This window comes from Mytilus trossulus, chromosome 1 (assembly GCF_036588685.1).
Source record: "Mytilus trossulus isolate FHL-02 chromosome 1, PNRI_Mtr1.1.1.hap1, whole genome shotgun sequence".
Classification (NCBI taxonomy): Eukaryota; Metazoa; Mollusca; class Bivalvia; order Mytilida; family Mytilidae; genus Mytilus; species Mytilus trossulus.
This window is the reverse complement of record NC_086373.1, coordinates 78,512,974-78,535,418: the sequence shown is the minus strand read 5'-3', so window position 1 is coordinate 78,535,418 and position 22,445 is coordinate 78,512,974. Positions and strand designations below refer to the sequence as shown.

General features: G+C 31.4%; 1 protein-coding gene across 3 annotated transcripts in view; it reads right to left on the bottom strand.

Annotated features, from left to right (window-relative positions):
• Window positions 1-22,445, bottom strand: part of LOC134686153 (dedicator of cytokinesis protein 4-like) — a 113,923-nt gene that overhangs the window by 50,753 nt on the left and 40,725 nt on the right. For 2 of the 3 annotated variants that reach the window (XM_063545829.1, XM_063545843.1), the window contains exons 15-28: window positions 16,925-17,049; window positions 16,370-16,468; window positions 15,028-15,091; window positions 14,489-14,595; window positions 13,881-14,064; window positions 13,344-13,441; window positions 11,173-11,265; window positions 9,170-9,270; window positions 8,852-8,930; window positions 8,473-8,528; window positions 7,653-7,764; window positions 6,986-7,178; window positions 5,249-5,382; window positions 1,685-1,714 (exon numbers count right to left, since the gene is read on the bottom strand). In XM_063545829.1, the coding sequence (XP_063401899.1) occupies window positions 1,685-1,714; window positions 5,249-5,382; window positions 6,986-7,178; window positions 7,653-7,764; window positions 8,473-8,528; window positions 8,852-8,930; window positions 9,170-9,270; window positions 11,173-11,265; window positions 13,344-13,441; window positions 13,881-14,064; window positions 14,489-14,595; window positions 15,028-15,091; window positions 16,370-16,468; window positions 16,925-17,049 (1,475 nt within the window). The remainder of the gene's footprint in view (window positions 1-1,684; window positions 1,715-5,248; window positions 5,383-6,985; window positions 7,179-7,652; window positions 7,765-8,472; window positions 8,529-8,851; window positions 8,931-9,169; window positions 9,271-11,172; window positions 11,266-13,343; window positions 13,442-13,880; window positions 14,065-14,488; window positions 14,596-15,027; window positions 15,092-16,369; window positions 16,469-16,924; window positions 17,050-22,445) is intronic. The other variant, XM_063545836.1, reaches the window with a different exon arrangement.

Sequence of the window (22,445 nt, the reverse complement as noted above, 5' to 3'; positions counted from 1 at the left end):
ATGTTAGTAAAATTTACAAATTTTATGAAAATTGTTAAAATTTACCATAAAAGGCAATAACTCCTTATGGGGTCAATTGACCATTTTGGTCATGTTGACTTATTTTTAGGTCTTACTTTGCTGTAAATTATTAATGTTTACAGTTTATCTCTATCTATAATAATATTCAAGATAATAACAAAAAAGCCAAAATTTCCTTAAAATTATCAATTCAGGGGCAACCTACTTACCAGTTGTCCAATTCATCTGAAAATTTTAGAGCAGATAGATCTTGACCTGATAAACAATATCAACCCCCTATCAGATTTGCTCTAAATGCTTTGGTTTTTGAGTCATAAGTCAAAACTGCATTTTACCCCTATGTTCTATTTTTAGCCATGGCAGCCATCTTGGTTGATTGGTCTTGTCACCGGACACAATTTTTAAACTAGATAACCCAATTATGATTGTGGCCAAGTTTAATTTTATTTGGCCCAGTAGTTTCAGAGGAGAAGATTTTTGTACAAGATAATATAGAAAAGATTTACGAAAAATGGTTAAAAATTGACTATAAAGGGCAATAACTCCTAAAGGGGTCAACTGACCATTTTGGTCCTGTTGACTTATTTGTAAATCTGACTTTGCTGAACATTTTTGCAGGTAACAGTTCATCTCTATCTATAATAATATTCAAGATAATAACCAAAAACAGCAAAATTTCCTTAAAAATACCAATTCAGGGGCAGCAACCCACCAACCAGTTGTCCAATTCATCTGAAAATTTCAGGGCAGGTAGATCTTAACCTGATAAACAATTTTATGTCAGATTTGCTCTAAATGCTTCGGTTTTTGATTAATAAGCCAAAAACTGCATTTTACCCCTATGTTCTATTTTTAGCCATGGCGGCCATCTTGGTTGGTTGGCCGGGTCACCGGACACAATTTTTAAACTAGATACCCCAATGATGATTGTGGCCAAGTTTGATTTTATTTGGCCCAGTAGTTTCAGAGGAGAAGATTTTTGTAAAAGTTAACGAAGGACGACGACGCCGCCGGACACCAAGTGATTGGAAAAGCTCACTTGGCCCTTTGGGCCAGGTGAGCTAATAATAATTAGCTAGTCAGTAAATACTTTACATTAAAGCATATATTTAAAGCAAAAGCATTTTAGCATAAAAACAAGAATGTGTCCCAATTACATGGATGCCCCACTTGCACTATCATTTTCTAAATTCAATGGACTGTGAAATTGGGCAAAAAACTCTTATTTGGCATTAAAATTAGAAAGATCATATCATAAGGAACATGTATACTAAGTTTCAAGTTGATTGGACTTCAACTTCATTAAAAACTACCTTGACCAAAAACTTTAACCTGACAAACGAACCAACAGACGGATGAACGAATGGACCCACAGACCAGAAAACATAATGCCCCTCTACTATCGTAGGTGGGGCATAAAAAACATAATGCCCCTCTACTATCGTAGGTGGGGCATAAAAAACATAATGCCCCTCTACTATCGTAGGTGGGGCATAACGAAGAATGGGAAGGGACCTCATGATCAAAGATCATCTCCCTGAAAAACTAACGCTAGAGAACCTTCTTTTAAAATAATATGCAGATTAATTATAATGTTAACAATGCACACAAAGTTAATACATGTTTACAACAACAATGATAGGTTATAGGACTTGGTACTTACCTGAACATGTGGAGGACATAATCTTTTGGTCTTAAATTCACAATTATATAAAATATTATTTTACTCTGGATTCATTTATTTTAAGAAATTGGATAAAAATTGTAATTTCGTGAATATTAAATTTTGTGGTTTTGATAATTTTGAAATACAAGATGCTAAATGTGTGTAACCCACACCCTCAATATCCACAAAAATTGGTATCCCACAATTATCAATGAATCCACAGTATCTCAGTATCTTACAGTTAGTAAGCCTTAGTTAGGGCATTTCACATTATTCATATGCTTATTAATCTGTATTTTTGTTTCATTACTTCTTTAAGGGAACAAATTTGTGAAATTATCTTTTATATATTTGGCTTTTTCATATTTCTTGAATAGATAGGTCACTTATATCATTTAACAACACCCCCACCAAGCATGCCAAAAAGCATTTTTCTGAAGCTATACATAAAAAGTCTCAAAGCTTCAAACAAAACTGAAATTTGAATGCTTATGTCATACAAATATTTTATATTTAAAGGGAAACTTCGCAAAAAAATCAAAAATTCATATTATGTCCATTCTGTATAAAAATGCTCAAATTTATAAATATTAAAGTTTTATTCCGCTAGATAAGAGATCACCATCGATTTTAAATTTTGAGTATCAGTTCTTTACGTTCCGCCATTTTGTTATCTTGTCCAAATAAAAATCACGATATGTCTATAAACCATAAAGAAACAAAACTACAGTAACCGATGTTGTCGTAATTACGTGTCGATATCTTGTCAATCGTACGGTTGTTTTATCTGACTAACTAACTTGATTCGGAAAATGTTCTTATATTTCTAATAACCATATAGTCTGTTATTTTTAAACTGTTAATATTGGAATTAGTTAAAAAGTCAAAGTTCAAATCATAAATAAGAGTTCCGTGAAAATTGTTTTCGAAAATCTAATTCGTTCATAATTCTTTAAAGTAATATACTTTATTCAAATAAATTAGGATCTTCGCTCCACTGATCACCCGCATGGCTTAAGGTATTACTCCCAAAGGTATTGTGAGGGGTGTAAGGTGACACGACCAGGTATTCAAGCGATTTCCTGTCGGGCCTGCAAGTTCATGCATCGTTTCACTTCTGTAGGTATTGATCAGTGTACACGGCCGATCACTTATAACTTTCCATTTTGAACTATCAGGTGCATGTATAATATACATCTCTGTCTTGCGTGTCCGAAAGTGATATAATATACTAGTCATTACTTAACTCATACGCTTGTTTATAAATAAAATTTCTGGTGTAAAGAATATTTTATAAAAAAAAAAAAAATGATACAAAAAAAAAAAAAAAAAATATTGAAGATATACAAATATACGTATTTTTTCCAAGGGTTAATTTGGGGAAAATCAGAGACATATAATTGTATTATATGTCTCTGGGACAATGTAATATTTACTCGTTGTCAATAGTAAAGGACATAGTTGGATCATTCCAGAAATGTTGATTAAAAAAACGTGCGCACTTGTCGACGATTCGTTTATACGCCCAGATAGAAAGTTACGGAACTACAGCGCAATTTAAAATATATACATGTATACATTGAACATAAGAAAGAAACATACATTTTGTGCAAATTGGGGTAAAAGTTTTGTAAATAGACTAGTCCACGTATACCAACAGTATGTAATCATCCAATTCGATAGACTATTGTATACCAAAGAAAGAAGAAGAAGAAGAAGAGGACCAATTTGATTTAAATACAGGTCGATCTATAACTTGCTTTGGTTCACCGAAGTTATGAACATAGTAAAATCACAGATTTATATATCAATTATAAAGAAAGAAATTCGTCATCACCACAACTGTTCCGACATATGCAACTGGACGTACACTAATAATCCCCGAGGGATGTGAATATTTTCTAGGAAAGCTATTGAGTATTAAAGTTTCAAATAATTTTCGGGATTTATTTTCTTTCTTGATATTCAATGACAGCAAATTTAAAGAATAAACTGCTTGTCATATATTTGTCCGCTTTAGGGGTATTCTTGCAAATTGAACAGACTTATAATTACATTCAAAAATAGGGAAAGATGACATTAAATTCGTTGTCTTTTGTTTTTAAACATCTTTGGTCAAATAGTTATTAAGTATTATACGTTGTGAGACGAAGACTACTTTAATAAGGACGTCCCCGATTATGATTAAATTTGGTTGACGTTTTTCACACTTGATAAAGAATATCTATTCGTAATTTTTCGATTCCATTCCAAGAAGACCTTAAATTTGCTGTCAATGTTTTAAGACTTCTCAAGTACAAATATATTTTTTCTTTATTCGTTCATATTATATTCCGCTTCGGTAGAGTTATCTTCAGTGACTTCCAGTTATTAATTTGTACGTGGCTTTTAAAAAGTCTAAATCTAAGTGTTCTCATTCATTTATTTGCCTAATAAAGACAAATAAAAATACTTTGGTAAAGCTATTTATAATTTCTAAGTTCTCCTTTTTATTAGACATCAATCAAGGACAAAAGGTGTAAATCATTTCAATCGGACATATGAATTAAGTTTCCCGTCTTTAACCAAAAATTGTGTATTTCTTAGTAAATTAACTTATTTGAATTCAAATAAATAATAGCACCAAACATAATTAAATAATTCCACGGCGATCAATTTTTATTTGTCACCAACTTGAATATATATTTTAAATATGTGTATTGGATGCTCCCCATGTCTTATAATTCACTGATCCGAATAGACAGTCACACCTGGCAAGGTGTGCCCGAGAGGCGTGGTTAAATACCGAACTGCAAATAACAATTTACCTTTCAACAAGCCATCTACGAGTATTGCTACAGAACCGTGAATACACACATCGTATCAACCAAGTCATAGCAGAGATAGTAAAAGGTCAATAAGAGTACACCAACATATTGTCTATACAGATTATTGTACTTTACTTTGTTCACCTTATCAGTCCGAAAATACATTAATTAAAAATCAATTTATAACTTTTTGTGTTGTCTACAAAAATAATTCGAATATATACGTTTAACATAGAAAATTTATCTCATGAATATGTACAATTGAACGTATGTGCGTTTTATCTTCTTATTATCGGATGGTTATTAGATAAAGCATAAGTCATCGGCGCGCTTACGATTACGTTAAAATATGATTAAAAACCAAGACTTTTAATGATTGTTTTTTAAATCCCGGCATGCAAAAACCAGGAGAAAACGTCACGACCTACAGGAAGTAGTTAATATTTTTTCATTAAATATTGAATTTCTCCTTTATTACTGCACATATAGCGATAAAACTTTGTGAATATATATATTATGTCATAATGAACATATTTAAACCATAAGTAAAAAATCGTGAATTTTCCCTTTAAGAATAGAAATTGAAACTGTTGACATGACTTAAATTCCATCTTTATGATTTTTAATCAATGGCTTATGTTTTCATAGAAATTAAAAATAGTTACAATATTTGATTGTGTAACACAAAATCTTATATAGCCAACTTTAATAAAGCTGATGTGTTTATGCTAGTAATACTAAATAAATTTTTTACCTCTTTCAAGTTAAAAAAAATCTCCAGAATATCTCCAAGTATTGAAGTAGCTATTTGTATGTCGAGGAAATATCGCTCTATCAGACATGCCTTTATATGGTTCAAACATAAGGATAATAAAGTACTCCGAGATTCTGAAAATATAACATTTTCAATATAGACAAAAGTAAATATTATTATAATAGAAGCTTCAATTTTCAAAATAAGACCATTCATTTAAATAGTTTTGTCAACAAAAACATGTACTTTGCTTTGTCTTCTAAACCTCAAAGCAGATTTGTTTTTCATCAGAAATACAAACTTAAGAATATTACATGGAAACTGTCAGTAAATTATACCAAAGATAAGAAAAGATTTTAAAACAAGTGAAACTGCGAGCTACTGCTCACTGATGATACCCCCCGCCGCAAGTGGATAATATTAATAGTGTAAAAATATGCAAGTGTTCGGTAAACAGGAAGTTGTCGAGTGATGAATCTGAAAACACATCACACAGTATAGCTGACTTATATTAATCCTGAAACCAAATTTCAGAAATCCTTGTATTGTAGTTCCTGAGAAAAATGTGACGAAAATTTTCAACTTGGCTATGTCATTTTGTTTATTTTCTTTGGTTACATCTTCTGACATCAGACTTGGACTTCTCTTGAACTGAATTTTAATGTGCGTATTGTTATGCGTTTATTTTTCTACATTGGTTAGAGGTATAGGGGGAGGGTTGAGATCTCACAAACATGTTTAACCCCGCCGCATTTTTGCGCCTGTCCCAAGTCAGGAGCCTCTGGCCTTTGTTAGTCTTGTATTATTTTTATATTAGTTTCTTGTGTACAATTTGGAAATTAGTATGGCGTTCATTATCACTGAACTAGTATATATTTGTTTAGGGGCCAGCTGAAGGACGCCTCCGGGTGCGGGAATTTCTCGCTACATTGAAGACCTGTTGGTGACCTTCTGCTGTTGTTTTTTATTTGGTCGGGTTGTTGTCTCTTTGACACATTCCCCATTTCCATTCTCAATTTTATCATGTGTAAAATCATACAAGTGTTCGGTAAACAGGAAGTTGTCAAGTGATCAATCTGAAAACGCATCACACGGTATAGGTGACTTAGATAAACCCTGAAACCAAATTTCAGAAATCCTTGTATTGTAGTTCCTGAGAAAAATGAGACAAAAATATTCATGGGACGGACGGACTGACGGACGGACGGACTGACAGAGGTAAAACAGTATACCCCCCTTTTTTAAATCGGGGGTATAACAAAGAAACTATGAAATAAGCAATTCATAAAACAGAATCTCGAATAGGAAAATATTAAACATCAAATATCTCAAATTGGCATATTTGCAATCGACCAAAATGCATGAATACTGAAGTTCTTATTTAAAACCACTGAAAATTTCAGACCATAATAGTTTTATCTTCATTATCTCAATATAACCAATTCTAGCAAGAATGCATGTGATGTTGTGCTAAACACACTTCCACTAGTACATTTTGTAATAAAAAGAATATGAAAACTGGAAGTGAGTATCGGACAGATCTAAACTAAGTTACAAATTATCACTTGTGACCAAATACAGTAGATAAAAACACTAATGACAATATTAGAGGAGTATTAAGTCCTCTTGCGCTTTAAAATCCCCCATTGAGATTCTGAAAAGATTGCAGGTATTAGAGTCTGGGACGAGTATAATAATTTAAAATTAAGACTAATTGAGCAATATACGAAGTCATACCATCATCTCTAAACAGATCAGAGTTAACAGTTTTCTGTATAAATTCCATCTTGGTCCTTCTAATTTCAACAGGTAAATCTTTGGCCTTAGGTAAATGTGTGATCACATCTCGGACTTGGTCTGCTAATTCTCTTTTGGTTATCAACTCCATCAGTGGTTCATAGCATTTATGTAGATTTGATAATAGTTCCATCTGAAAAATGTTTCATATTTATTTAAAACAAACATACCTTCATTTTGATATATCAAATTGTAAAATTTAAACATTGTATGCATCATGGGATGGTAACCTCTATTGTAAAAGTTTTCAAGAACTTGTCTATTCATTTACAAGGTTAGAAAATTCACTGGCTTACACTTTTTCAATGTATTACATTGTATGAGGCATTTATTTTCCACCTGCTAAAAATCACTTAACCAGCAACAATGAACTTTCAATTAACTACAGATGCTATTTCATGAGTGACAGTTGACCCATTCAATGCTTCAAACTATGTTGACAGCACTTGAGTGTGTCAAGTTATTTGAGTTACTAACTGCGAATATAGCCTTAGTTGACTATACATATCCAAGTTTATGATATGGGCACACAAATTGTGGAAAAGGCATCAATTACTGCCTACCTAAAATGAATTTTAATTAAATAAATCATATAAATTCATCATACCTGAGAAATTTTAAGCTTTTCATCCTGTTGTGAAAGTAGTCGTCCCATTTTTTCAAACAGGTGCTGAAGTTTTATTCTAAATTCTTTTTCCTTTTCTCTGTCATTAAAAGGACTACAAAAGATAAAAGATTTTAAAATAACTATAGAACTGTATTAAAAATCTTTATCCTTTCAGTCTTCATAGTTCATAGCACTACAAACTGAATAAATACTACATACCGTATAGCAGGTTATTTTCACGATTTTCATTGAATAAGTCATAAGAAATATTTTGGCAATTATTATTTTGGCGTATCAAAATTTTTACTAATACCTTTGCATGGACATTTTTAAGTTGGCTGAATTTATTTTGGTGATTTTGTTCCATCCACGAAAATAAGCGAAAATTTACACCCAGCGAAAATAATCCGCTATACAATATTCTGTTGATTTATTGATTTTTGTGGATACCAAATTTCACTGATTGAGGAAAACTCATGTTTTCATGGATATTTGGTGCAGTGGTTTTGCCAAAATCTGTACACAAATCTACAGAGGGTGTGTATATTTTTTAATATAAATTTGTGGGAAACCTTAATCAAAGAAATTCATGAAAAATTGTATCCCAAGAACAGAAAGGAATCCATTAGAACCATTTATCAAAAAATACCTCAACCATGATTAATTGCAAAAAATGTATAGTTATTAACTTATTTAATCCATAAAAATTAGCTACAAAAGAAAACTTTAGAGAATAAAAGTTGAAGCATTGGATAATGAAATAATAGGAAACTATAGTTCTGTTAACAGAATGAAGCTATAACAGTATTGGTATTTTTACCTTTCCTTTTCTAACTGTCTTGATCTTGTTATAAGTCTCATTAGTTCTCCAAGTACCTACAGTCAATATCATGTATCTTAAATTTAGATTTTGTATTTCTCATCTATGCAGGTAAATATATTACTGTTTGCATAATAAATGTTTTTATATTAAAAATTATATGTTTGTTTATCAAATATTTTCAATGCACACAAAGAATATTTTTTTTTCATAGATTTAAAGCACTTCAAGAGTATACTTTATTTGATAAAGCAATTTTCATAAAACAAATCAATTTGGAAATCTTTGTAAATAATACACAGAACATCAATATTCGCAATGTCAAAAAGCTTCCTCTCAATATTATTTGACTAATTCTGAGTTTCATAACAATTCTTACCTTCATTGCCATTGACAAAGTGAACGCTTTCCCTTCACAGAATTGTTCTATACCAAAGGCAAACTGGTTCATTAAATGTCTTGAGAAAAAAAGTTTTAAATTATCATCTGAATGTGAATTTATTGAATAACAGTTAATAAGACAATAAAAACTTTAAACAGTAGAAAAATATATTTAACCGATTTAAGATGCAGTTGTGTATGTTCAAAGATATGACATTGGAGGTGAATAAAAGAAAGTATTCTGGTCTAGATTTTCAGCTTAAAATAATAAAATTATGAGTTAAATGAATATTAAGTCATATGACATATAACTTACTTGTAAACATTAGGAAAAGAAAAGGTCTTTGCTAAGTAGTCCTCATAAACTGGTCTAAAATTCTCAAATCTTGTGTCCAATAATAAATTCAATATAAATACCTATAACAAATGAAATAAAATGTTATAAATAGCATCCATCATAAGCTTTTTTCTGGTTTTATCTTCATCAGGAATGCTCAAAGCCCAAACTTTGAATGATAATGATGTAAATTAAGAATAGAAACAGTTGAAGAGCTATATGACATACAAAGGCATAAAGACATCATTCGTAAATATAGCTCAACATGCAGACTTCTTCTACGTTCAGGTATTTCACATTCAATTTTTTATGGAAACATTCTTTATAAAGCACAAAGGTGTCAGTATTCACCTCAGAAACTTACAAAACCTTTGAATAGACTTATTAAGAAGGGATATAATTACGAAACTGTTGTCAAGTCATTAAAGATTGCATATTTTGGTGTTAATATTGAGTCACTGATAAGGTCTTTGCGTCGGAACTAAACACATTTATTCTAAAAACAGTTAATGGCATGACACGGGTTATGTTCTTTTCATATATGTTATGATGGTATGATACTAAACCCCTAACAGGAAGGATTGTGCCTGATGTTTATATGATGAAATTATAATCTTTTAGTTAGTTTAATTGAAGTCTGGAGCTGGCATGTCAGTTAACTGATAGTAGTCTGTTGTTATATATGTATTATTGTCATTTTGTTTATTTTCTTTGGTTACATCTTCTGACATCAGACTCGGACTTCTCTTGAACTGAATTTTAATGTGCGTATTGTTATGCGTTTACTTTTCTACATTGGTTAGAGGTATAGGGGGAGGGTTGAGATCTCACAAACATGTTTAACCCCGCCACATTTTTGCGCCTGTCCCAAGTCAGGAGCCTCTGGCCTTTGTTAGTCTTGTATTATTTTAATTTTAGTTTCTTGTGTACAATTTGGAAATTAGTATGGCGTTCATTATCACTGAACTAGTATATATTTGTTTAGGGGCCAGCTGAAGGACGCCTCCGGGTGCGGGAATTTCTCACTACATTGAAGACCTGTTGGTGACATTCTGCTGTTTTTTTTTTATTTGGTCGGGTTGTTGTCTTTTTGACACATTCCCCATTTCCATTCTCAATTTTACAATGATTAGCCAAATCCGTCTAAGGTCAACTTGCCTGAGGGAGTTGAACCTTAGTTTCTATATAAATTGTGAAATAATTCGTTTGCTTTTATTTGTATACATATTGAAATCCCTATTGTTCTGTAATTCTATGAAATTTATCCCCTAAAATCCCATCCTTTCCAACATATAAACCGTATGTGAGAAACTATGTGCATCTTCAGGACGAGAACATGCTAATGGGAAAAGATTGTGAAAGCTGCTTTGAACAAGACATACACACTACCTGGAATCTTTAAGTGCTAGTTCATAAGGTAATTGCAAGAAGACATATCTTTTTATCTGGATTTATTATTTTGACACTGACAGTCTTTATTTTTACTCATTTATTCTGCATACTAAGGGAGAAGAAGCAAAAAACAATGTTCAAGTCTTTGGTAAACCTCGTGGAGGATCCCATTTTTTTGTTATTATGTCATAAAGTGCATTATTTTGGTACATATATAATGTTGTGGTCAAAGTAAAATGTTTAAATAGTGCTCCTTATATCAGATAGATAAATGAGACCAAAGTATAATCATGTGTTTAGTCTTAATTTGCTATGACTTTATGTAAGCAGTTACTGCGGCAATCTTACATATTTGATATAAATTCCTAACTCAAATTCATATCCATATCACAAATCTTGTATCACCCAAATTTTATCGTCCCCTGGTTAGGATACCTTAACCATAGTGCTTTACATTTGTGGAAGAAGAATTCCAAAAGCAACAGAATTCAGAATATAAATGATAAATTGTGTATGGAAAATGGGCTATTAATATATCAAACGTATTTTTCATGTAGCTGCTTTACAATTCTTTTAACAATTATACTTACAATAACTTGGAAGACTTTGGAACAATAAGGAGCTTTGTTTGTACATCCATCATCCAGCATCTCTAATAAACGGTCCATAATGTTCTGTAAAAACTGAAAATACAAAACATATATCATTATCTGTTCTATATTCAATAATAACTCATAGAGCAAATAAGATGGGTCATTCATGATCAGTTACAATATCACTTACTGTGAAAGTACTTTTATTCGTGGGGTACCAATTTTCGTGGTTTTCGTGGATGACTCTATCCACGAATTTAAGTGTCCAACGAAATAAAACAACCATTGTCCAAATCAAGACAAGAAAGATTACCATGTAGGTTTGACTACTGATATGATCTAAAGAAAGTATTGAATAACGCTAAATCAGAGAATACTTTAATAGCAGTCACCGAACTACACCTGCATGGAAGAGTATACTCATTTAAGTGGGTCTCATTGGGGTCTAAGCGTGACACGGGATTGCCGATTTTTCGTAAGCGTGAAACGTGAAAGTCAAATTATTGTGTCGTGAAAACGGGAAATGAGGTCTTGTGGGACCCGGGAAATGACATAAAAATGAGAATTGGTTACGTACATAGTGTAAGCGGGATACGGGAATCTGACAAAACAGTAAGTGGGATCTGGGATCGGAACCCCCCAATGAGACCCCCATTTAATCTTTAATAACCTAAACTGTACAACTTTTGATCTTTTAATTCTCATAAAAATATTTTTGATGATGAAAGTCAGATTTCCGGTATTGATATGCTAGTATGATAAAGTGTGAAAACGGGAAATGAGGTCTTGTGGGACCCGGGAAATGACAAAAAAATGAGAATTGGTTACGTACATAGTGTAAGCGGGATACGGGAATCTGACAAAACAGTAAGCGGGATCTGGGATCGGAACCCCCCAATGAGACCCCCATTTAATCTTTAATAACCTAAACTGTACAACTTTTGATCTTTTAATTCTCATAAAAATATTTTTGATGATGAAAGTCAGATTTCCGGTATTGATATGCTAGTATGATAAAGTGTTCATTTTATATCCTCATAGTTTTCGTACACATGGGAAATAATATTTTCATGCTGGGCTTGATTATGATAAAAATCATTTGACAATTTGAGATACGTTTATATCATTTGTTTATGTTGCTGTTTTCTTTAGGTGACATGTTTATGGCCTAATTTACACCTTTCATGGTCTTTAATCTTGGGTTAATTAGTGTTGTCACTAGGATTTACACGGGTCAATGTTTACTTTGCAATTTCCTTCAATCCAGACTATTTGTAACTTTCGTGTCTAAAGGCTTTAATTTTTTCAATTCTTTTTTTTTTAAGAAAACTAAAATCCACGAATTTAAAAACCCACGAATATGTAAATATTGCTCAAACCACGAAAATTGATACCCACGAATTAAAGTACTTTTACAGTATTTGTGATAAACAAATAACTTAAAAAGGTGTTATAAATGTATTTTTCCCATTTCAGCCAGGAGGGACCACTATAGAAAAAAACCAACATAAAGTATGGTAAGTATTCTCAAAAATCATCCAATGTCTTCCGATATCTTTCTGTCAATAACATGTACATATGGAAAAGAAAAGTGAGTGAAAACCATAAAAATAACTTTACAATTTTCAATTACAGCTAAAGCTGCTATTAAGTTCACCTCTATTACGCAATCAAAGTGCTTGTGAGCACTGAACGGTAAACATTGTTTTAATTTTTCATTTCATTTTGCTAGACAACTCAAATTGAGTTTGAGTAATCCACGTTTTTTCATGATTGTACATTTGTAGTTGATCCTGTATAAAAGATTTATACGCCATGCATTAAGTTTGAAGTTTTTGATAAAAATAAATGTTTTCTTGACAAAAATTGTAATTCAAATATTCATCATATTGTATCTTATATATCAAAGTATAACATATCACCTATAAATTGTATGACATTTATTGAATAAGACCTATATAATGATCACTTGTCTGCACGGTTCTGTTTAAACTATCCATGATTAACATTGGAAGATGTAGATATCAAGCCTGTCCCATGAATGCATGCAATCTTAACCTAAAAACCTGATTGTTGCTGAAGTAACACTTATGGACTTTGTTTCCAAGGGTGACCTTCAAATAAATGTTTCCTGTACATTATATATCAGCTATCAGTGACATACATACCTTCATCACTTCAGTGCCTTGTACACTCATCAGTTCATTCAGATTTTTATCTATATGACTTTTTTCTTCTCTCCAGTTTAACACACCAAGGAGCTCAGCTGAAAATAAAAGCAACAAACAATATACATTTATTTCCCATGCCTGAGATATGAAGATCTGTTCTTTGTTAGCACTGCCTCTTCGTTTTCTATTACTTATACACATAAAATATCAATGTACATACATTATTTCCTATCTAATTATTTTTATATCTAAACACATTGTTGTATTGTTTACAAAGCTAAAATAAAGAACACATTATTAGAATTACTGTAATTATACTTATTTTCACAAATTTCACAGTTGGGTTATTATTGCGAAAATAAATACACAGGAATCTAAATCAAACCTTTTAACTTAAAGGCAATAATTATAAAATCGTGAAAATAAATACCCACAAACGTGTTTGAAATACAAAATTTGCAAAAATAAGTACCCGCTAAAAAAAGTACAAGTACAGTAGTATTTAATATGTGTATACTTGAATTTCTATCTTACATGTTTGTGTAAACTTTGTAGAACATAAAAGAGTTCTAATTCCTATATGTTCTCGCTGATGTCTGTCATAAGGTGCTGATGTAGGCGACTGTGCAGATGACTGTTTAGTGGTCTCGCCATAATCTTCTGCCAGAAATGGTATTTTGCAATATTTCTCAAATTTGATCTTCTTTTCATCTTCACACTATAAAATAAAACCAAGTCATGTATCATTATAAAATGAAATAATATTTTATGTATATTTATCAATTACTACTTTGGTTTAATAATTCTCTTATGCTCATATTTTTTTGTATTGCAGAAAAATACGCGCAGGAATAAAGGAAACATTTCTTTATTCTTATGAGAAATAAAAAAATAAAGGTAAATTCAAGGGTGTATCATTAACATACAACTTTTAGGTTGATGCAATAATGTTGATCCAATGAAAATATTTTAAGAATAGAATAAACATATAGAATAACGACATGTACTAATGTTAAAGTATTAATTATGTTTTCCTTGTTTTAAAGTATAGTTTAAATAGAAACAGTTGAGATGCCATTGAAATGATAAATAGGAAATGTTGGAATTAAAAAGCTTTAAATTCAGCCATGATCTTTTCTTACCTTAAATATACAAAGATTATGAGATCCATCTTTGATAACAATTTGTAAATTATTAGTAACTCTCATAAAAGCAAAACCATAAAGTTTCTTTTCTGCTCTGTTTCTGGCTGCAAATATATATTAATGAACAACATTAAACAGATGTAAAATATGGGATGAATGGCATCCAAATATTGAATTGTAAGAAGAAAAAATAATATTGTAAGAAGAAGGATATTAAAGTCAAGATAATTATTCAGTTGTGTATAACTCAGTATTTTCTGCACTAACTTGTCTCAGACTATATTTTAGAACCCTCAACAATCAATGACGAATGATTTTCATCTTCCCTCCTTTTCTTACGTGAATTGAGAATTGGTTTTCATTTTATTTGTTCAATTTGCATACAACTTCTTTACTAGAAATGATTTAGAGTAGTCATGGTGTTGAGCACTCGACCATTTTGAAAGTCTTAAGGTTAACTTTAGATGTGAGCCTTGGTTTATGTCATCTCCTTAAAAAACAAACTAAGAAGATCTAAGACACATTGAATAATATACCTTGACAATGGTAAACATCAAATCTAATGTGAGATCCAGGAAGTTCATCCATTGGTAATGAGATCTGAAAATATAACAAAATGAAAAACTATACTACAATTTACTTAAAGGGAGGTAGCTGCTCAGTTTCAAAATAATTAACTTTTCAAAACACTAGTATATATTGAAAGGTGATTAATAAAGGAATCAAAAGCACAAAAAAAATATGTAGGTCAATGTGCTTGTTTTCGAGATATTAGCCATTGAAATTTTGGAAGGAAAATGTTTTCTCTTGACTTTTCATAGCTTTATCAAGTTCTCAAAAACTATTAAAAAATAATAAAATTTACATAATATATAAAAAAGGAGATGTGGTATTATTGCCAATGAGACAACTATCCACATAAGACCAAAATGACACAAACATTAACAACTATAGTTAACCGTACGGCCTTCAACAATGAGCAAAGCCCATACCGCATCGTCAGCTACAAAAGGCCCCGATAAGACAATGTAAAACAATTCAAACGAGAAAACTAACGGCCTTATTTATGTAGAAAAATGAACGAAAAACAAATATGTAACACATAAACAAACGACAACCACTGAAACACAGGCTCCTGACTTGGGACAGGCACATACATAAATAATGTGGCGTGGTTAAACATGTTACTTTAACAGATGGCTTATTATTATATACTGTGGATTATTATATACTGTGGATTCATTTATTTTCGTGGGTATTAATTTTCATGGATTGCTGAAAACTTGCATATTCGTGGATATTGGATTTCGTGGTTTTGTCAATCTCTGTATGCAAAGCCTATTGAAAAGATGATATTCGTTGAACATTTGATTTCGTGGTTCCACTGTACCCACGAATTCCACAAAAATTGGTATCCAAGAATAATAATGAATCCACAGTATGTAAAAGATATAAAAAAGAAGAAAATGGGGGTCAATGGGCAAGTTTTATTAGGGATTTAAATGGATAAAACCAAAGGATTCCCAAAATCTGACAAAAATCCCAAAACATGACAAGCAAACATCCTTTTAAAAATGTAGTCATATTCAAAAGTTCTACTGTGATCTAAAATTGATGTTGCTGACTATTTTTAAAGGCATTTTGTTTTTATATTAATTTTTGAAATATTTTAAGTTCATTCAACATATTGACAATTAAAAATATTGCTACATGTTTCTGAGAGATCTGAAAAGTTCTAGAATAGATGGTATAAAAATTTGCTATCAAACTTCTCAAGAAAGAAAATTTCATTGTAAACTGTAGTTCCCATGCTTGGGTCTTTCAATAATATAGTATTAATGACAATCCATTATGATACTGACACTAAAATAAATATACCTTAATTGTTTCTTGCCATTTTGGATAGTTGTCATGGTAAAATACACAGGACGGAAAATGAATTAGTGGATCTTCTCCGCAACCATGGTGTATACACTTCTAAAAAATAAATATGTATCTACAAATACTGAGTCAAATCTGTCAGCTGTAGAAAAAAATCAATATTATTGAAATAATGAATGAAAGATCAGGGATAACAATCTTACTGACGTAAAATAGATAGATGCTTATGCAATGGCACACCAACTAGTAGATACTTCTTCATAAACTAACATTCTTTAATCTCAACTTGACATATCATAAAGATGGTTAGTGTCGTCTGCTATCCAGTTTATATTTTGATGACTCTTGTAATCCTTGTAATGTATTACTTGTCTATCTATAAAGAACAGATGTTGATGTGTCAATGTTTTGTGACTACAAAAACACAGTGTAAACATTTTATCACAATTCAAAAACAGTTCTACTTTGAATAAAATAATAATACAATTTGCAAAATGATGCTGATGACCATATTTCCAATTAAAAGTTTAATCTTGAACTTCATACACTTACCTCCACTACTTTTCCTTTAGAATTATAAACTGTTACAACAACTTCAACATTCTTTTGAGATTTCTTATTTCCTCTTTCAAACTGAGCTTCTGACAAGGTCAAATAAATGTCATTTCTTACTTCCCCTGAAAGAAATTTAAAACACTGTCAGTAACAAGTGAAACTGGTAATGGAACAACTCTGTATTGAATGATTCCTGTTCAATCAATACATGTAAATAGGAGGCATTTCAAATGGTGAGTCAAACTCTCAAATTCACACATCAAATTTGACATATTAACATGTAAATACTCATTCAGAGAGCTTAAATATAAAAAGTTTGAAATGAGAAATGTGTGTTGGAATTCATGATGAGCTATATAATTAAAAGGGGTTTGAAAAATAGTTGAATTATCTAGGATCAACTTAGCTTTAGATGATAGATTTCTATGTGTATCCTTAATTTCAAAAGACAATAAATATCTTCAAGTAAAGTAAATATATCCCACGTATCCAATTGAAGCTTATAACAAAATGCTTTTTATAAAGAAGTGAAAACAACAATAAAAGTTTATGTGAAACATTCTTACACTCTAACACAATTAGAGGTTTTGGAAAAGGATGTCTAAAAAGCATTAATTACCAAATCATGCACAAAATGCATTTCCTAACATTTTTTACAATCCAATGTCATGCCACAACACAAAGATTTCTTGTTCTGAACCAACCACTGAACTTCAAGGGCGGTTATAGAATTTGTTTAAGCCTTTTGCATTTGCGACGATCTGCATTTCATTTGCACCGAATTTTTCTTTCATTTGCACTGATTTTTTCACAGGTAAATTACAGGTGAATAGATATAAGAAGATATGGTATGAGTGCCAATGAGACAATTCTTATTTTTATATATCATTAAAGACATTTTTTCGTTAGCCAGTTGTACAAATGTTATGAATTATCAATCATAACATGGATATAACTGTTTGAACTTTGACAAGTTTTGAGAAAAGTTCAATTCCATGTGATGAATGATGAATTTTTATAATGATAGAGCATTGCTCTGAGTTAACCTCTGTTGATGTAATTTATCACACAAATCTCTAGAAATTGTTTCAAAAGCATTTAAGAAATTACTGTCTTTTGGAAGTGTAGAACCCACTATTTTTTTGAAGTCAACAATTAATTGGCTCAATGTTTCCCTAGTTCTTAAATTAGTCTTTTCCGCTGATTTAATGGGGCATAGAAATGGACATCTTGTGAGAAAATGTTGAAGGTTTTCTTTCTTAAGTTTGCATAGCGGGCAAATAGGGTCTGTACCACCTATATTAAATATAGCTTTAGTTGCTTGTAAAAGGTAGGCCCACGTTAGTATTCTACCTTTTGTTGTGGCTTTTTTTGTATTTCCTGGAATTTACATGTAAAAGTATAACCTGTAACTTACCTGTAAATCCAATAAGGAAAAAAATATAAATCAGCGCAAATGAAAAATGAAATCAGCGCAAACGAAACATTTTCAAAATCGGTGCAAATGTCATATGCCCTTTTGTTCAAGTCAGAATTATTTTTTTGGCATATATTGCAAACATTTAAAAAAAAAAAAATCCAACCCTACCAATAACATAATTGTTTTTTTGACATCTGCTTAACCATAATATTTTTTCATCAAATTGGGGATCAGAATATATTTTAGGGAAAAAAACATAACCACACCCCTTGAAGTTCAAAAGTAATTCCCCAAATATTTATCTCCCTTTGTATCCTGTTATTAATTAAACTTGATAAAATTAAGCTTTAACTTCTCAAATTTTTAAACTGGTCTATTTGAATCCATATATTTTTGCATGTTTACATTGCTGATAGTTTTTCCTGTTTATTTTGTATATGAAATGAACAATTAAGTTAACTTATACACTGACTCTTTCAAACATGCTACTATTACAAAGATTGCAAAGTTAAATATAAATACAATTACAAAACACATAACTTGTTACAAACAACACATATACATTTACTGTGATTTACATCTACATCACGGTTGAAAGGTCACAGAGGTCACAACACCAAAACACCTAGAACTTGCATTGAAAAAAAGTAAAATAATCACATTTTTACAAAATAATCTGCAGTAAATGTAATAAAATATTTCAGTTGTTCTACATTTTCTGTGAAGCAAAAACCCCCAAAAAGCTGTGATGAAACAATTGAGAAAAAATCCAGCAAAAACAAAAGAAGGCAGAGGATGTCCATAACAGAATTTTCTTCATAAATAATACTTCTGTTGTACCATTGCCAAAGCTTTACAAAAACAACCAATGATGAAATAAGCATGATCAAAACTTAAACAGGAAGTGCAAAATTTACTTCCTCTTAGAGTAGTCTGTGTAAATAGATATAAGCAGATGTGGTATGAGTGCCAATGAGACAAATCTCCATTCAAGTCATAATTTGTAAAAGTAAACCATTATGTGTCAGTTCCTTTTGTTTCTGTCAAATAGTGTAGGAGTAACTGGGGGTTATCAAGTGTTACAAAGATGGCAGACAATAGAATTCAGTTGAAGATTAAAGATAGTGTTTCTTATGTATTGACTGTGTTAAATTTATGACCCTATATTTTCGGATAAATATAATAGTTTTCTTGTGAAAACTTTATCCATGAATTCAAAAATATTTGGGACTTTCATTTTTCTCTCACAAAGTTTGAGTCAATCTTAACAAAGTATAGATTTTATTTTGCTATTTTGCCAACTACCATTTTTTTCAATGTTGATCAAGAAAAACAAACTAATCTATTTTTAAACAAGAATGTGTCCACAGTACACGGATGCCCCACTCGCACTTTCATTTTCTATGTTTAGTGAACCGTGAAATTGGAATAAATTCTCTAATTTGGCATTAAAATTAGAATGATCATATCAAAGGGAACATGTATACTAAGTTTCAAGATGATTAGACTTCTACTTTACAAAAAACTACCTTGACCAAAAACTTTAACCTGAAATTTGCACTATCATTTTCTATGTTCAGTGAACCGTAAAATTGGAGTCAAAACTATAATTTGGCATTAAAATTAGAAAGATCATATCATAGGGCACATGTATACTAAGTTTCAAGTTGATTGGACTTCAACTTCATCAAAAACTACCTTGACCAAAAACTTAAACCTGAAGCAGGACAGACGGACGAACGGACGGATGAACGGACGAATGGACGCACGGACCAGAAAACATAATGCCCCTTTACTATCGTAGGAGGGGCATAAAAATGAACACATATCTACATATCATTTCAATACTAACCAGTACAAGTGAATTTAAGACATTCAAATCATAAAATATACTATAATTTACTAATTTGAGCATTCCAAAGTCATCTACTCAAAAACCTATGGTAACTTGTAACTGTTTCACCAAAAACAAGGAAAGAAACAGGAAAAAACTATAATAACATTATTCTTTATTAAAACTGTCAAATTACCCCTGATCACTGTATCCACATAGAATGCTTTAAAAAATAAATTCAGGATTATATAATAATCATGTGAAAGCTGAAATTACTACCTAGGTTATAGTCTTTTCAATATAAGTAAATAATAAATCAATTAAAGAAACTAGAGGCTCTAAAGAGCCTGTGTCGCTCACCTTGGTCTATGTGAATATTAAACAAAGGAAGCAGATTGAAAATTGACTACAAAGGTCAATAACTCCTAAAGGGGTCAATTGACCATTTCGTTCATGTTGACTTATTTGTAGATCTTACTTTGCTGAAAGTTATTGCTGTTTATAGTTTACCTGTATCTATAATAATATTCAATATAATAACCAAAAACAGCAAAATGTCCTTAAAATTACCAATTCAGGGGCCGCAACCCCAAAACAGGTTGTCCAATTCATCTGAAAATTTCAGGGCAGATAGATCTTGACCTGTTTAACAATTTTACTTCATGTCAGATTTTCTCTAAATTATTTGGTTTTTGAGTTATAAGCCAAAAACTGCATTTTACCCCTATGTTCTATTTTTAGCCGTGGCGGCCATCTTGGTTTGATGGCCAGGTCACCGGACACATTTTTTAAACAAGAAACCCCAAAGATGATTGTGGCCAAGTTTGGATCAATTTGGCACAGCAGTTTCAGAGAAGAAGATTTTAGTAAAAGATATATAAAATTTACGAAAAATGGTTAAAAATTGACTTTAAAGGGCAATAACTCCTACAGGGGTCAATTGACCATTTTGGTCATGTTGACTTATTTGTAAATCTGACCTTGCTGAACATTATTGCTGTTTACAGTTTACCTATATCTATAATAATATTCAATATAATAACCAAAAACAGCAAAATTTCCTTAAAATTACCAATTCAGGGGCCGCAACCCAAAAATAGGTTGTCCAATTCATCTGAAAATTTCAGGGCAGATAGATCTTCACCTGATTAACAATTTTACCCATGTCAGATTTGCTCTAAATGCTTTGGTTTTTGAGTTATAAGCCAAAAAACTGCATTTTACCCCTATGTTCTATTTATAGCCATGGCGGTCATCTTGGTTAGTTGGCGGGGTCACCGGACACAATTTTTAAACTAGATACCCCAATGATGATTGTGGCCAAGTTTCAAATAATTTGGCCCAGCAGTTTCAGAGGAGAAGATTTTTCTAAAAGATTACTAAGATTTACGAAAAATGGTTAAAAATTGACTATAAAGGGCAATAACTCCTAAAGTGGTCAACTGATCATTTTGGTCATGTTGACTTATTTGTAGATCTTACTTTGCTGAACATTATTGCTTTTTACAGTTTATCTCTCTCTAAAATAATATTCAAGATAATAACCAAAAACAACAAAATTTCCTTAAAATTACCAATTCAGGGGCAGCAACCTAACAACGGAATGTCAGATTCATCTGAAAATTTCAGAGCAGATAGATCTTAACCTGATTAACAATATTACCTCATGTCAGATTTGCCCTTAATGCTTTGGTTTTTGAGTTATAAGCCAAAAACTGCATTTACCCCTATGTTCTATTTATAGCCATGGCGGCCATCTTGGTTAGTTGGCGGGGTCACCGGACACAATTTTTAAACTAGATACCCCAATGATGATTGTGGCCAAGTTTGGTTAAATTTGGCCCAGTAGTTTCAGAGGAGAAGATTTTTGTAAAAGTTAACGCAGGACGACGACGACGGACGACGACGCCGGACGCCGGACGCCAAGTGATGAGAAAAGCTCACTTGGCCCTTTGGGCCAGGTGAGCTAAAAATGAATGAACATATAAATGAATGTAATGTAAAAATGAATAAATGAACTCTATTTTAAATTTATGCAGGGATTTTGTGCCAAAATTAACTACACAATATCCTTTCTTTTCCATTGAATGTTTAAATGAAAGTACAAAAGCAAGAAACATAAATGAATTAATGAAATAAATGAATGAATTACTGAATGAATGAAACGAAAGAAAGAAAGAACAAACAGATGAATGAACAAACGAATGAACAAACAAAAGTATGAATGAATGAATGATATAACTAGTGTACAGTTCAAATGTTTA